This window comes from Haliotis rubra, unplaced genomic scaffold, assembly GCF_003918875.1.
Source record: "Haliotis rubra isolate DU_JTF1 unplaced genomic scaffold, ASM391887v1 Scf25, whole genome shotgun sequence".
Classification (NCBI taxonomy): Eukaryota; Metazoa; Mollusca; class Gastropoda; order Lepetellida; family Haliotidae; genus Haliotis; species Haliotis rubra.
Window position 1 is genome coordinate 115,969 of NW_025766558.1, and position 15,229 is coordinate 131,197.

The 15,229-nt window shown below is 49.7% G+C and overlaps 1 protein-coding gene across 1 annotated transcript in view; it reads left to right on the forward strand.

The window, feature by feature from the left end:
- Positions 1–15,229, forward strand: part of LOC124279302 (nesprin-1-like) — a 93,139-nt gene that overhangs the window by 34,960 nt on the left and 42,950 nt on the right. Inside the window, 8 exon segments of the mRNA XM_046715114.1 lie at positions 854–1,174; positions 10,304–10,480; positions 11,126–11,266; positions 11,527–11,847; positions 12,166–12,492; positions 12,665–12,976; positions 13,857–14,177; positions 14,298–14,939. Of these exon segments, the coding sequence (XP_046571070.1) occupies positions 854–1,174; positions 10,304–10,480; positions 11,126–11,266; positions 11,527–11,847; positions 12,166–12,492; positions 12,665–12,976; positions 13,857–14,177; positions 14,298–14,939 (2,562 nt within the window).

Sequence of the window (15,229 nt, forward strand, 5' to 3'; positions counted from 1 at the left end):
TCCAGTTTGCACAAGTTTTGGGGCAGTGGGGTGGCCTAGTGGTTAAAGTGTTCGCTCATCACGCCGAAGGCCCGGTTTCGATTCCCCACATGGGTACAATTTGTGAAGCCCATTTCTGGTGTCCCCCGCCTAGATGTTGCTGGAATATTGCTAAAAACAGCGTAAAACCATACTCAGTCAGTTTCACAAGTTTTGTCATGCATTATGTCATCATATGTCCCGTCCAGATTACACAGATGTTCGTATATGTCATGTTCAGATTACACAGATGGTGGTATATGTCATGTTCAGATTACACAGATGGTGGTATATGTCCTGTCCAGATTACACAGATGTTGGTATATGTCATGTCCAGATTACACAGATGTTGGTATATGTCATGTCCAGATTACACAGATGTTGGTATATGTCATGTCCAGATTATGCAGATACATGTCATGTCCAGATTTCACTGATATACGTCATGTCCAGATTACACAGTTGTTGGTATATGTCATGTTCAGATTACACAGATGGTGGTATATGTCATGTCCAGATTACACAGATGTTGGTATATGTCATGTCCAGATTATGCAGATACATGTCAAGTCCAGATTACACAGATATGTCATGTCCAGATTACACAGCTGTTGGTATATGTCATGTCCAGATTACACAGATGGGGGTATAAGTAATGTCCAGATTACACAGATGCTGGTATATGTCATGTCCAGATTACACAGATACATGTCAAGTCCAGATTACACAGATATATGTCATGTCCAGACTACTCAGATGTTGGTATATGTCAAGTCCAGATTACACTAGAGCTGTGTTGTGTCATGTTCATCATGTGTGGCTGCTTGTTCTGCAGAAAGCGATGCGGAACAAGAGCAAGTACATGGATGATGCGAAGTGGCTGTCCGAGAACCTGGATGAGCTCTTGAGAGATGAGCCTGGTGCTGACGGCAACAAGGAGAAGAGTCGACTGAGGGACATCATGGACAAGTTTGGGAAGCTTGATTCCGGCATGAAAAACACGTCTGAGAAGTCCTCTGTGTTCACCAAGAGCTTTGAGTACAGGGACAACTTGGAGCGCCGTTCAAACTGGCTTGACGAGACACAGAAGCAGGTGATGGAGCATCCAGCTATAGACAGTCTGGATGATGCTCGAGCATACCTGCAAGAACACGAGGTGAGATGGGTGTTGTGTGTAGTGCATGTGTTGCTGACTCACACACTGTGTGATAGTCCCTGTAACAGCATGGCTTATCTGTGGTCTGTCACCATGACAACCTACAATTCTTTTCATCAGCTCCATGATCGATATACCCATGTTACACTTGTTACCAAGGTAACATATCATCAGCCATTCGACTTGCTGCTCGTAAATACCCTAAGATACGCTGAATTAAGAACTACATAAATACAAAAAACCTAAATGTGCCTCAATGACATCTCACCCCCCACCATGTTATCTGTCCAGACCCTGTGTGCTTTCCCTATCCCCAGCAGGATCCCCACCCCAAACAGCATCCCCTGCAACCACAACAGCATCCCCACCCCCAACAGCATCCCCTGCAGCCCCAACAGCATCCCCTGCAGCCACAACAGCATCCCCACCCCAACAGCATCCCCTGCAGCCACAACAGCATCCCCACCCACAACAGCAGCCCCTGCAACCACAACAGCATCCCACCCCCAACAGCAGCCCCTGCAACCACAACAGCAGCCCCAGCACCCCACCCCTAACAGCAGCCCCTGCAACCACAACAGCACCCCACCCCAACAGTATCCCCAGCACCCCCACCTCCAGCAGCAGCCACAACAGCATCCACACCCACAACAGCATCCACACCCCAATACCATCCCCACCCCAACACCATCCCCACACCAACACCATCCCCACCCCAACACCATCCCCATTCCAACATCATTCCCACCCCAATAGCATCCCCCCCACCCTCAACACCATCCCCACCCCAACACCATCCACACCCCAACACCATCCCCACCCCAACAAACAAGAACTCTGCTTGGGGGACACTCCTTCGATATCGAGGATCTTAAACTGCTACCCCCTGTGGGACTATTCTTCCTCTCCAGTGGATTCATTTGTCGTAACACTTAACTAACTCTTCTCTACTGCTCAATTGTAAATCTCCAAGTTTGGAGGAGCTAAAGACACTCACTCACTCACTCACTCACCGTCCCCACCCCAACACCATCCCCACACCCCGAATGTAATTGTAAATTTACCTGTGAAAATTCTCATCATTATTTTATGGAATGTTCTTTGTATTCTAATATCAGACAGGAAATGTTTGAAAATATTAGCAGAATTTGTAACATTAGATCACAACAAACCTAGATGTACTGTTAAATGGCAGTGCAGATCTTCCGTACAGTGACAATATTCAAATTTTTAAAGAAGTTCAAAAATATAGATCAAACTCCAAAAGGTTCAGTAATTGGATATAATGTTTATGATCTAAATAATTCATGTATTAATTGTATTGTATATATCCTTTTGTATATATCTTTCTATCCCTGTACATATATTCTTCTTCATAGAGATCGTCTTGGGGTACATATTATGCATTTTCCACGCTGAAAATGTCCTGTGACAGTTGTATAAATGTTTTTGAATAAAAAGATTGTACAATAAATAAACTTTTTTATTTATTATACGGCCCCCACCTCGTGGAGTTACCTCCCGTTGCACATGCGCACCAACTGGGTAATCACCTAGGCCCGTATCATCATTCCTTCTGCTGTCACTAACGTGTGAGGACGTATGTGTAGAGCAGTGCTATACTCTTCGGAACTCAAGAGAATTATGTCTGAGACACCACCTGTATGTATGGTCTTTATCTTGTCCTTGCTAAGGAGCAGTAAAGCTTTGCGGTCGGTTGTTTCATAATTGTGACTTTGTATTATTTTACGCTAACTTTCCCCGTGGTTTACGCACATGTTGCTCTGCCATGGCGGGAAGTTTAGCGTGCCACGTCGTTGTAATATTGCGTATTGAACCAACTATTTCTTCCCGTGGTAGTCTTCACATATTTTTCAATGTTTTATACGTGTCTATTAGCTGCTGGTCCGCTGTTAGCTACATGCTTGCGTGTTTGCTTTTAGGCGTTTTCCTCCTGTTCGGTCTGTGGGCAGAGCATTCCCAGGGCTGACCGCCATGACAAATGCATTGTGTGTCTGGAAAAAACGGACCATATCTCAGAAACATGTGAGATATGCATGGGGTTTTCCCCCCGGGCCCAGAAGAGAAGGGCGGCGGATTTTCTCTTTTATAGAGAGATGCGAGAGGCGGGAGGGGAACTGACCCAGGTCCCCCCGTCCAAAGCCAAAAAGCCTCGTAGGCAAGGCAAAAAGTCACGCAGCCAGTCGCCTTCTCACGCTCCTAGTAGCGTTTTTGACATGTCGTTAATTACGCAGATGTTCCAGCAGCACGCGGACTCGATGAGGTCCCTCGTTCATGAGTCGGTTGGAGGGCTCCGGCAGGAGTTCCTCGCCCACTCTGAGCGTGGGGCGGAGAGTCTGGGGGTGGGATCGCCGAGCTTCAGGTCCGGACGCCTCGGCTGCCCCGGAGGGGGAGGCTTCGCTCCCAGTCCCCCTCTCGGAGTTGGCGCAGGGTCCGTTGAGGATTCCTGAGGTTCTGGTCCCTGCGCCGTCCCGCCCCATGAGAGCGGAGGCACCAGTTCTGCCTGGTCTGCCTCCAGCGTCTCGGGACCGGGGTCCGTGCGAGATGGCAGGCACTGACGCGGGCCGCTCTGTCTGCTCCTCCCTCTCTTCTGTGCCTGGTGCTAGGCCGCCCACCGGGTCGGGGTTCGGGTCCTCTTCGTGAGGAGACCCAGCCTCGGACTCGGACTCGGGCGCCGAGTCCATGGATACTGGGGAGGTAGGGGAGCAGGAGGGTGCCTTCCGTTTTTCGTCGGCTTTGCGGGAGGTCCGGCAACGCATTGCCGAGTTCCTACCCCAGGCCGCGGTGCCTGCCAGCCGCACAGACTCGTCTGAGTTCCGCCTGCCAGGCGAGGCGTTTGCCCCTCGCCAGCCTACGCAGACGCTGCTCCGTATTCTACCATCGTTGGTCCAGGACGTGGTTGATCCCCTCCTGTCTGTGTCTCGCCTCCGTTTCGACTTGCCTGAGCTTGTCCGGAGGTACCAGCTGGGGGAGGATTCCCTGTTCGCTGTTTCAGTGGTGGATGAGTGCATGTTTACTCCGGTCGCCTTGTGGGGAGGCTCGGCTTCCTCGGAGCAGCTCCGGCTGCTCGGCAAGGGCGGTTAACACCACCGCTTGCCGTCGCGGGCGCCCCCCTGCGGCATGCGTAGCGGACCTACGAGGAGGTCTACCGGAACGCCATGCAGCAGTGCGGGTCGTGGTCCATGAGGCCTATCTCTCCTCGATACAGAGGTCGGCCCTGGAGGCGGAGGGGCATGCTGGAGACGTTTCTCCGCATGTCGTGCTACTCCGTCAGTTATCCGAAGTTCAGGCACACCTCGCGCGCGACTCCTCACGGTCAGCTGCGTCGACGGTGATGTGCGCAGTCATGGGGATGCGCAAGCTGTGGCTGTCGACGTCTCGGTACTCGGCAGCTACACAGCAGACCTTGCTGGCCCTTCCCTACCGTCTGGGAGCGACGTTGTTTCCTGGGGCCCAGCAGGTCATACGGGAGGCTGCCGCTGCAGCTACCTCCTTCAAGGACTCTAAGGCCTTGTTGGAGCACCCGCAGGCTTCTCGCCCCTGCGCTCCCGTTCCACCTTCCTCCGCCGGGGTGCAGCCTACACCCGAGTCTGCTGGCTGGCTTCGGCCGCTTGGCAGGGGTAGGCGGAGGAACCGGTCCGCCAAGGGTAAGGGCAAAGAGCAGTCCTCTTCGACTAGCTCCCAGCCTTTTCGCGGGCGCGGGAGGTCTGCCCCGACCTCCCGTTAACCCATCAGGCTGTAGACCCAGCCGTGTGTAGTTCCCAGTCAGCTCCGCTACTCGGGACCACGCACGCGCTCTTACCCAACGTCCCAGTGGGAGGCCACCTCTCTCTATTCCTGCCGGAGTGGGAGAAGGCTACAAACAACACTTGGGTGCTGTCCACCGTCAGTGTCGGCCATTTACCATTGTGGAAGCGAGGTCCGCCCGACTTCACCGGCATACGCCGCACTCCGGTGCCGTCATGTCAGGCAAGGGCGGACATATTGCGCGACGAAGTTCAGGCTTTGCTGGACAAGTCCGCAATCGAGCGCATACCCCCGGGCGAGGAACAGGCGGGATTTTACTCCACGTACTTCCTCGTCCCGAAGAAAGACGGCGGGTTCCGTCCCATTCTCAACCTCAAGGGGTTGAATCGCATGCTCGAAGTTCCATCCTTCAAGATGGAGACACTGCGCTCGGTGATCTCCTCTGTTCAGCCCGGCGATTGGCTCACGTCAATCGACCTCAAGGATGCGTATCTGCATGTGCCCATACATCCATCGTTCAAGCAGTACCTTCGGTTCTCTTCACGGCGGGATGTGTTACCAATTCCACGGTGCTCCCCTTGGCATATCCACTGCCCCAAGGGTGTTCACCAAGCTCATGTTAGTCCGGCTACCCTCGGCTTCAGCAAGGAAGGCGTTGTTACCCTTACCTCGACGACTGGTTGCTCGGCGCACTAACACAGCCAGCGAGCCTAGATGCTACTCACACGGTGATAGACATTCTAGTTCGACTGGGGTGGATCATCAACCTCAAGAAATCCGACCTGGTACCCAACCAGGACTTGGTTTTTCTCGGGGCGAGGTTCCAAACACACAAGGATCTCGTTTCCTTGTCGCCCGACCGGGTCACCAGAGTACGGGAGATGGTGTCTTCGTTCCTCTCCCAGCCCCAGGCACCAGCACGGACTTGGCTCCGTCTACTGGGCCATATGGCGGCGACGATCTCTGTAGTGTGGCGGGCGCGGTTGAGGATGCGCCCTATACAGCAAGCTTTGGCGAGTCTGTGGGCTCACTCGGAGGACCTGGAGCGGAGTCTCACAGTCCCCGGGTGGTTGACACCTCACCTTCAGTGGTGGACCAATGTCGGGAATCTCACCAGGGGGATCCCCTTGGAAATCCCGACGCCAGCTCTTACAGTTCAGACCGATGCGTCCCTCACGGGCTGGGGGGGTATTCTGGGCAGCCTGTCGGTGTCCGGACTCTGGTCCGAAGTCGAAGCCCACCTTCACATCAACGTGTTGGAACTGAGAGCTGTGCGGTTGGTTTTCGAGCGCTTCCGAGAGCATGTCCAGGGCCAGGTGGTTCGTCTTCAGTTGGACAACCAGACGTCCATGTCGTACATCCTGAAGCAAGGCGGCACGGTGTCCTGAGCGCTCCTCCGGGAGACATGGGACTTTCTCCTCAGGTACTCCCTGTTTATCTCCAGGGGCAGGAGAACGTGCGAGCAGACGCTCTCTCTGGCCGGATCCTGGCCCCGCACGAGTGGATGCTCGACAGGCAGATATTCAGAGTTATCTCCCAGTTGTACGGGTCGTTCCAGGTGGATCTGTTTGCGTCCGGCGGGACGAATCAGACACCCGTGTCCTGCTCTCGAAATACCTGACCTGAGGGCGTTGGCTGCCGACACCTTCCTGCTGGATTGGACGGGCAAAGTGCTCTGGGCGTTCCCGCCGTTACCACTCATTCCCCGTGTCCTTTCACAGCTGTCCACCCAGCCAGCTCGGCTGCTTGTGCTACTGGCACCGCTTTGGCCATCACAGAGCTGGTTTCCGGTAATTCTCAGGTTTCTGGCTCAGCCTCCTGTTCTATTACCTTTACGACCGGACATTCTCACTCAGAACAGAGCGCCCCACCCCAATCCAAGGATTCAGTGGGTGGCTTGGCCTCTGTCAGGTCTAGCCTCGAGGCACGCGGAATTCCTGCAGCAGTTGCAGACACAATTCTGGCTTCAAGGCGGGATTCGACAAACGTTCAGTATGAGGATAGGTGGTCCCGCTATGCGCGCTGGTGTTCAGATAGGGGGATTGCAGATCCCTTTTCTGCGGATTTAGTCCGAGTTTTGGAGTTTTTGCAAGCCCATTTGGAAGAAGGCCTGGCGGCTTCGACCATTCGTGGCTACTCCACTGCTATTTCCACTTTTCACACCCCTGTCGATGGTGCTCTTCTGGGGCCGCACCCTCTCGTACAGCGCTTTTTAGCTGGCGCGGATCGGGTTCAATCTGCTGTCAGGCGAACCAGTCCACCTTGGGATTTGTCAATTGTGCTCGATTGGCTGTCCGGTCCCACTTTCTCACACCTATCGGCTATTTCCATTCAGTTGTTAACTTGGAAGGCTGTTTTTCTGGTGGCGGTAACATCTGGGCGTAGGGTCGGCGATTTACATGCTATGTCGTCCGACCCGGCGCTGACTGTGTTTCACAGTGATCGTGTCAGTATTCGCCTCCCGGATACGTACCGACCGAAGGTCGATCACGCTTTCCATGTGACAGCTCCTATCGAACTTCCCACTCTTACCCAGCCTTCCACATCGGGGACCTCTGCAACGAGCACTCACCCGTTGGATGTCCGTAAGACACTCAAGGTCTATATCAAACGAACGCAGGGAATCTGTTCGGGTACCCAGCTGTTCTGTTGTTACGGTGGCGGGAAGGCTGGTGTGCCGGTGAACAAGCAGACTTTGTCTCGCTGGCTAGTTCGTGTATTTGTGCCGCTTATCAGGCTAAGGGCAAGCCTCCCCCTGAGGGGTTGAAGGCTCACTCGGTCAGGGCAGTAGCCGCATCAAAAGCTTTTGCATCGGCACTCCCCATTGAAGAGATCTGCTCTGCCGCTATTTGGAGCCGGCCTAGCACGTTTATTCGGCATTATCAGCTCGATACACATTCCCGTAATCGTGCGAGCTTTGGCCGTTCTGTTCTCTCCAGTGGACAGTGTCCTGCCACCCTGACCGAGTGAGTCTTGGTTCATTGGTTTTTGTTGACGCTGCTGGTCAATACTGAGTTTAATTGACATGTCCGCTTCTGGGAGCTAAATAACCTCATTTCGATCCTCTACGGAGTATTTAGGTCGGTTGTGAGCGTTTTGACATTCCCCCCTACGGTGCTCACTAATCGACACAAGGTGGGTGGGGCTTTGTTTACATTTCGCACCATATGCGAATTACTATGCGAACCTCTGAGGTCGTCTTTGAGTGCAATCCTCCCTGTCAGTTCTCCTCCCACAATGCCTCTCGCGGAAGCGAAAACTGGGACATGTGACAGGTGAGTGTTATGGCGTCTGTTACATTATTCAATTGACGATAGCTATTTGTATGTGCTTGGACAGAATTCCCTCCTCCCTGGCCTCCGGTCTTTGGGAGTCTGTGTTTATGCATAATATGTACCCCAAGGACGATCTCTATGAAGAAGAATTAACCAAACCTGAAGAGGTTTTCAATTCTTGAAGAGAGTAGATCCTTGGGTAGGGCCTCCGCCTCCCGCAATTCTGTTCACTGATTTATTCAGCAGAAGGAATGATGATACGGGCCTAGGTGATTACCCAGTTGGTGCGCATGCGCAACGGGAGGTAACTCCACGAGGTGGGGGCCGTATAATAAATAAAAAAGTTTATTTATTGTACAATCTTTTTATTCAAAAACATTGATACAACTGTCACAGGACATTTTCAGCGTGGAAAATGCATAATATGTACCCCAAGGACGACTCTCTTCGAAGAATTGAAAACCTCTTCAGGTTTGGTTAAGTTTGTTTCACTTTTGCATGTAAGCACTGTAAATAGGAGAGGGTTTCACTAAGTTGGCATAACTTGTACCCAGTCCATTCTCTTGAAGAAATATGTTTAAATCAAATCATCCCCACACCAACACCATCCCCAACACAACACCATCCCCACACCAACACCATCCCCCACCCCAACAACATCCCCACCCCAACAGCATCCCCACCCCAACAGTATCCCCACTCAACACACCCTGTACACTGTACATCTCAATGCCATCAACACACCTTGATCACCAACGCATCATCACGCATTACACACTCACACTATGGCGAATAATCCTAGACATGTCCCATGTCGCGCACCTACTCCCATACCACCAATTATGAATCTGCTTCTCTACCCCCAGGGTACACTGTACATCTCAATGCCATCAACACACCTTGGGCGTACATCCTGGTAAGTGTCGGCTACTTAACCTGAGTGCGTTACTGTAACCATGTGAGCCGTCAACCTTTACTTATTCCTTCTTATTTTGCTTGGCCGTCCAGGGCCGTGGTATGGCTGTCTGGCATCTCGTGTTAGCGTGGGGGTATGACTGGGAATAACTCCTGTGATGTCTGCAGTTGCTTGTTCATTAATCTTAATTCAATCATATTCACCATCGTGATCAATAGTACATGAGACTTGGGACAGTCACTGATGCAGCCATCACATTGTCCACATGGCACATGGCCGTCACAGTGAGGCACATTGCCCCCACCACATCAATGGTGTCTGTATTCTCATTTGTAATTCTGTAACTCTCTTAGATAGGTAATTTCAAATGTTTCATTTGACTGACTGAAGTCAGATGTGGTTTGACATGGATTCACTGGCCCGAGACATTTATTCACCTTCGTTTTATACACTAGCATTGTAAAGAAGTATAGAGGGACAACACAGCATGTTACGACAAGAGTAGCATTCTAAGTGTCCAGTAATTCATATGTTAAAGTCACTCTACAATTTAGACAGTTTAGCAGCTGTTTTCCAGTTTCGTGGATGTGTTCATTATGGAGGTGCTCTCCTGTCCACGCCTTGTATTTTGACATCAAGGAAAGACCCGCAGTCACTTTGAAATAAGAAATATGTCACCTGCCATCAAACTTCACATTTTATGATATTAATGTTTCATAGGCATTGCCATTCTTGTAAGGATTTAAGTTTCGTTCTACATTTCATATCTTCATTGTTTAGATGATACACTGACTTCACTAAGGTCGTTACTGATATAATAATACACAAGGAACCCCAAGATAACACCAGTCCTCCAGGCGGTACAGGCCAGGCACCATGTTTAGGTGTCCTGCCAGACTGCTCACTTCATAAATACATGGCCTAGCAGACGGGTTTGGTTAAATCCAGTCATAAAGATACATTACTAGACATTTATCATTTAATTTTCATAATATGCTGTTTGTTGTAATTTTGTAAGATAAATGCCTGTAGTTTAGTTCCACTTCCTAGCTGCATGTTGTTTCGTGCTGTATGTAGTGATGTTGTAGATGATGTAGTCGATGTTGTAGACAAGGTGGTAGTGCTGCCTGCATGTGAAAGTGGTACTCTCACCTGGGTTGTCTGTTTCAGTCCATCATGAGTAGGCTTGAAGCCGAGGCTCCCAACATCAATGCCGACATTGAAGCTGGGAAGAGACTGCAGAGGGAACGCAATGCACCTTCCTTCGTCAGCAAGACTGTGGAGGACCTCTCACGCAAATGGAAAGACACAAATGAACTAGCAAGAGCCAAGCTAACAAAACTGCAGGTAATGAAAGCAGAACTATATACATAGGTCCCATTCCTTAAGTCCAGCCTCAATGATCCTGACTCGTTACCAGTCCCCCATCATCTCCCCCTCCATCTGTGCTACAGGTAAAGTTATTGATTGGCTATGATCACCAACAATCTTGATTGGCAGTGCTTATCTCCCTTGCAAGGAGTTGAGGTGTTCAAGTAGTATAAGCAGATCAGGGCCCAATTCACAAAGCCGACTTCCAGTAAATGATGTCTGCAATGTTATTGTCTATAACAGGCAGAATGATGCTGAGGGTTAAGGCAGATACCAGAATGGTGTGAAGTTATCCCACAGTGCAATTGTGCCCATGAGAAAAAGCTGACTTGCTGATGGTGTGACACCCTGGCAATAACCTTGGAAGGTCACATCAGGCCATGTTAGACCTGTCAGGACATTTGCTGGATCTGGATATATCTATATATATAGACTGTTATATCCTATGACTCTCTTGTTACAGTTGTATCATTCCATTCCTTAGTTGTGCCACATACGAGGACAAAAAGACAATGGAGTGTTTTCCTGAGATTGTCAGTTGTTGATGCCTGGCAATGGCTGAACTAGCAGCTGCTGTTTTAACCAGTGTTGTTTGCTGTATATATGTTGTTTTGGCCGCAGCAAACGGTGCGGAGCTGGGAGCAGTATGAGGGTGAGAAGGGCCAACTGCTGCAGTACCTGAAGAAGGCCGAGTCGGAGCTGGAGAAGCCTTCGATTGCCACCGGCCAGGACATGGCTCAGAAGGACCTCCAGGCCAAGAAGGTAGGTGTTTCAGCACATGCATGAACTGATGGTCATTCAGAGAACTCGACTGGCTGTTACATAATGTAGATGACATGTATTGTTGTAGATAATTCATGGTTTAATAATTCAATATAACTGTTTAAGGTGCATTCAGATATGATGGAAAATGGAATTCTTCAGTACTTCCCGAATGTTGCATTGTGTTTACTGATTGACTGCTTGTGCATTTTGTGTGAAGTATGTCACCCTGTGTCTCATGTCGTGGGATGTTTCTCCAGGAGCTGCACTCGACCCTCAACAAGCTGAAGGGTAGCATATCGGAGATGCAGAAGCTGAACGCTGCCCTGGCAGAGGGAGCAAGTCGAGAACGTCGCGGACCACTCAAAACTGAGATGTCTGATATTGACAAACGCTTGGAGAATGTGTCGGTGCGTCTCAATGCTAAACTGGCAGACCTTGAGGCAACTATTGCAAAGTGGTCCGAGTACTACAAGAGACTCAACAACTTCTGTGATTGGCTGAATGTGAAAGAGACCAGACTAAATGAAGTATACGAGAATAAGCGAGACTTGCCAGAACAGCAGCTCACCAAGGCCGAGGTATGAACGAGCAGACGTGCATCCATAGATGGTTACTTACATGAGGATTGTTTCTTGTTCTGGGATGGCTACTTACATTAGAATGGTTACTTAGGATACTAACTTACTTCATGTCAGTTAATTTCATGGGGATAGTTTCCAACCTTTCAATGGTTTATTATATTACATTGATAACATTACGTTGGATTCCTAAATTAGATGACTTACATTATGTAAGTTACTTGCATTACATTGGTTTCTTGCATTAAGATGGGTACTTACTTTTGTGTTACTTACTTTTGGGTTTCTTACATTGATTTAATTATCACTTTATGCCAGGCTATCGCGTCGGAGGTGTACGAGAACCACATCACCTTGGATACCCTGGAGAAGGATGCGCGTGGACTATCCAACAACTTCCGGTCCCGGGAGACGGCAGCACTGAAGTCAAAGCTAACAACCCTGCGAAGGCAGTGGGAGAGTCTTTGTGCCCGGGCCAAGGACCGCAGCACCGCCCTGTCTGGGAATGTCGTCCACTGGCAGGAGTACCAGCGTCTGCAAGAGCAGCTGCTGCCCTGGATTGTCAAGGCAGAGAAGTACTGTGCCACCGAGCCACCTAAATGTGGGTCTCTGGAGGAGGCACGCCAGCTGTACGATGTCCATCAGGTCAGATTTATTGATTTTCTACCAATTATCAGGTTTGGTAATTATATATCTATGAACAAGTAAGTTGAAGTTTGAGGATTCCATCAGTTTTGTCAAGTGAAAGTTGGGACTGACAGAAGACAAATTATATACAAGTTTGTGAAATCCCTTGTCGTCTCTTTTTCATAACCAGAGTTTCCTTCAAGAAGCAGAGGAGCACTTGCCTCTGTTTGAGAAGATGAGCACAGAGGCTGGTTACCTCATGGAGCAACCAGACATGCCCCGAGAGTTGGAGGTCATCCAGGGGAGATGGGGGAACATCCTCACAGCCTCAGAGGAACGCACACATCGTATGGACAAGATGTTCGGGGCATGGACAGCCTTTGATGAAGAACAAGACACCTTTATGGAGACACTTCAGAAGTTTCAGAACCGACTTGCCCAGGATCCCAACACATCTACCACTGACATCCAGGTGCTGGAGCACGAGCTGGCTCTGGCCAAGGTAAGCAGATGACTACAGTCAGCTACAGTTACTACAGTGCAGGTGTGTTCTATAAGGTGATGTTTACTTTAATGGTGTTTGCTTACAGGGCTGTTTACTGAGTGATTGCTACAAGGCTGTTTACTGGGCATGATTACTACAGGACTGTTTACTGGGGCTGATTACTACAGGACTGTTTACTTGGTTTGATTACTACAGGGCTGTTTACTGGGGCTGATTACTAAAGGGCTGTTTACTGGTCATGATTACTACAGGGCTGTTTACTGGGGCTGATTACTAAATGGCTGTTTACTGGGCATGATTACTACAGGGCAGTTTTCTGGGCATGATTACTACAGGGCTGATTACTACAGGGCTGTTTACTGGGCATGATTACTACAGGGCTGTTTACTAGGCATGATTACTACAGGGCTGTTTACTGGGCTTGATTACTACAGGGCTGTTTACTGGGAAGTATTACTACAGGGCTGTTTACTGGGCATGATTACTACAGGGCTGTTTACTGGGCATGATTACTACAGGGCTGTTTACTGGGCATGTTACTACAGGGCTGTTTACTGGACATGATTACTGCAGGGCTGTTTACTGGGCATGATTACTAAAGGGCTGTTTACTGAAAGTGTATACTACAGAGCTGTTTACTGAGAGTGTTTACTTATCGACTGCAGCCCTGTTTACACTGGGTGCTACAGAAGTGTATGTGTGTTCCTACAGCGGAGTATGTGTGTGTTGCTATATCACTCTCTGTGTGTGTGGCGTGTGCATGCATGCATGCTTGTGTGTGTGTGTGTGTGTGTGTGTGTGTGTGTGTGTGTGTGTGTGTGTGTGTGCGTGTGCATGTGTGTCCTACAGTACAGCAGTGTGTGTGTTCTTTCTGCAGGCCCTCCAGGATGAGGTCCGGGGTCAGCAGCCACAGATGAACGCACTGCAGCGGCGGTTTGAGCAGGTGCAGCCATATGCCAGCCCAGATGGCCTCAACAAGCTCAAGCAGAAGCAGGATGATGTCAAACAGATCTGGAACGACATCAACACTGGGGTGCTGGAACGGCAGAAGATGCTGACTACAGCTGTACAACATCGTCGCGACTTTTATGGTCGTATGCAGGACTTTGAGAAATGGGTGAAGAAAATTCAGCGGAAACTTGACACTGGGAGTGAAATATACTCTGATGAGGTTGCTGATGAACTTGTCAAGTTGCAGGTTAGTGTTGCACACCTTTTGTGTTGTGAAGTAATATAACAGTCTGGCATGAAGTGCACGATAAATGCAATTTGCGATGAAGATGAATGATTATGTTTAGTGTTGTGTCTTGTGTTTCAGGGACTGCGGGGAGAGTGCGGTCAGCATGATCCTGTCTTCCAAGCCCTGCAGCAGGAGTTCAAGGAGATGATGCAGAACTGCTCCAAGGATGAGGCAGCTGTGCTCAGCGACCGGTTTGATCGTATCATGGAAGGTTACACTAAGATTGAGGACCTAATTCAGAACCGAGAAAACCTGTGTGACAGCTGGACGAAGTATAATGGTGATCACAAAGAAGCCCAGGCCAAGCTGAAGTCCCTTCAGGCTCGCCTACAGTCTCCAGACCTCACAGAGGCAGAAGTCAACCAAATCAAGAGGGAGATCGCAGAGCTGAAGGCAAGCATGAATGGCTGGAACAAACAGGCAGATGGGCTGGATGATTTGATGGGGGCTTCCCAGATGATCATCAAAGACCGAGCCACTCAGCGAACACTTCACTTCAACTCGGAGCTGCAGAGTCTGGAACATCTGTGTGACACAGTGTCAGAGGCAGCCCAGCAGAAGGAGAACCATCTCGGGGAACTGGCACAGCTCAGTGATGACTTTGTGGTGAAGAAGGATCAGCTGGTCCTCAAGCTCCAGGAGATCCAGGATAGAATAGCCTCGGCTGCTGTGGACAAGTCCAGCCTTCAGGGGCTGAAAGAACTCATCAGAGAAGTGGAGGTAGGTGCTAGATTCTATGTTAATGAAAATAATAAATTTCCTATATATATCATTGTCAGAGCTGTGTAGTATTACCCTGGTTAGTGGTTGGTGTGCACTCTTTCATTCTCTTCCCCAAGGAAGTATTCAACTAAAGGTGCGGGTGAGGTGCAAGAAGTGTCCCACAGCCATGTCATCCTTATGGTTCTTATTTAATGTTGGGTGAACAGAGATACTGTGGTACATTCATCAGAAAACTATCATTGACTGATGTATTTATGTTGTTGTAATTCTTAGTGGATCATTGATCT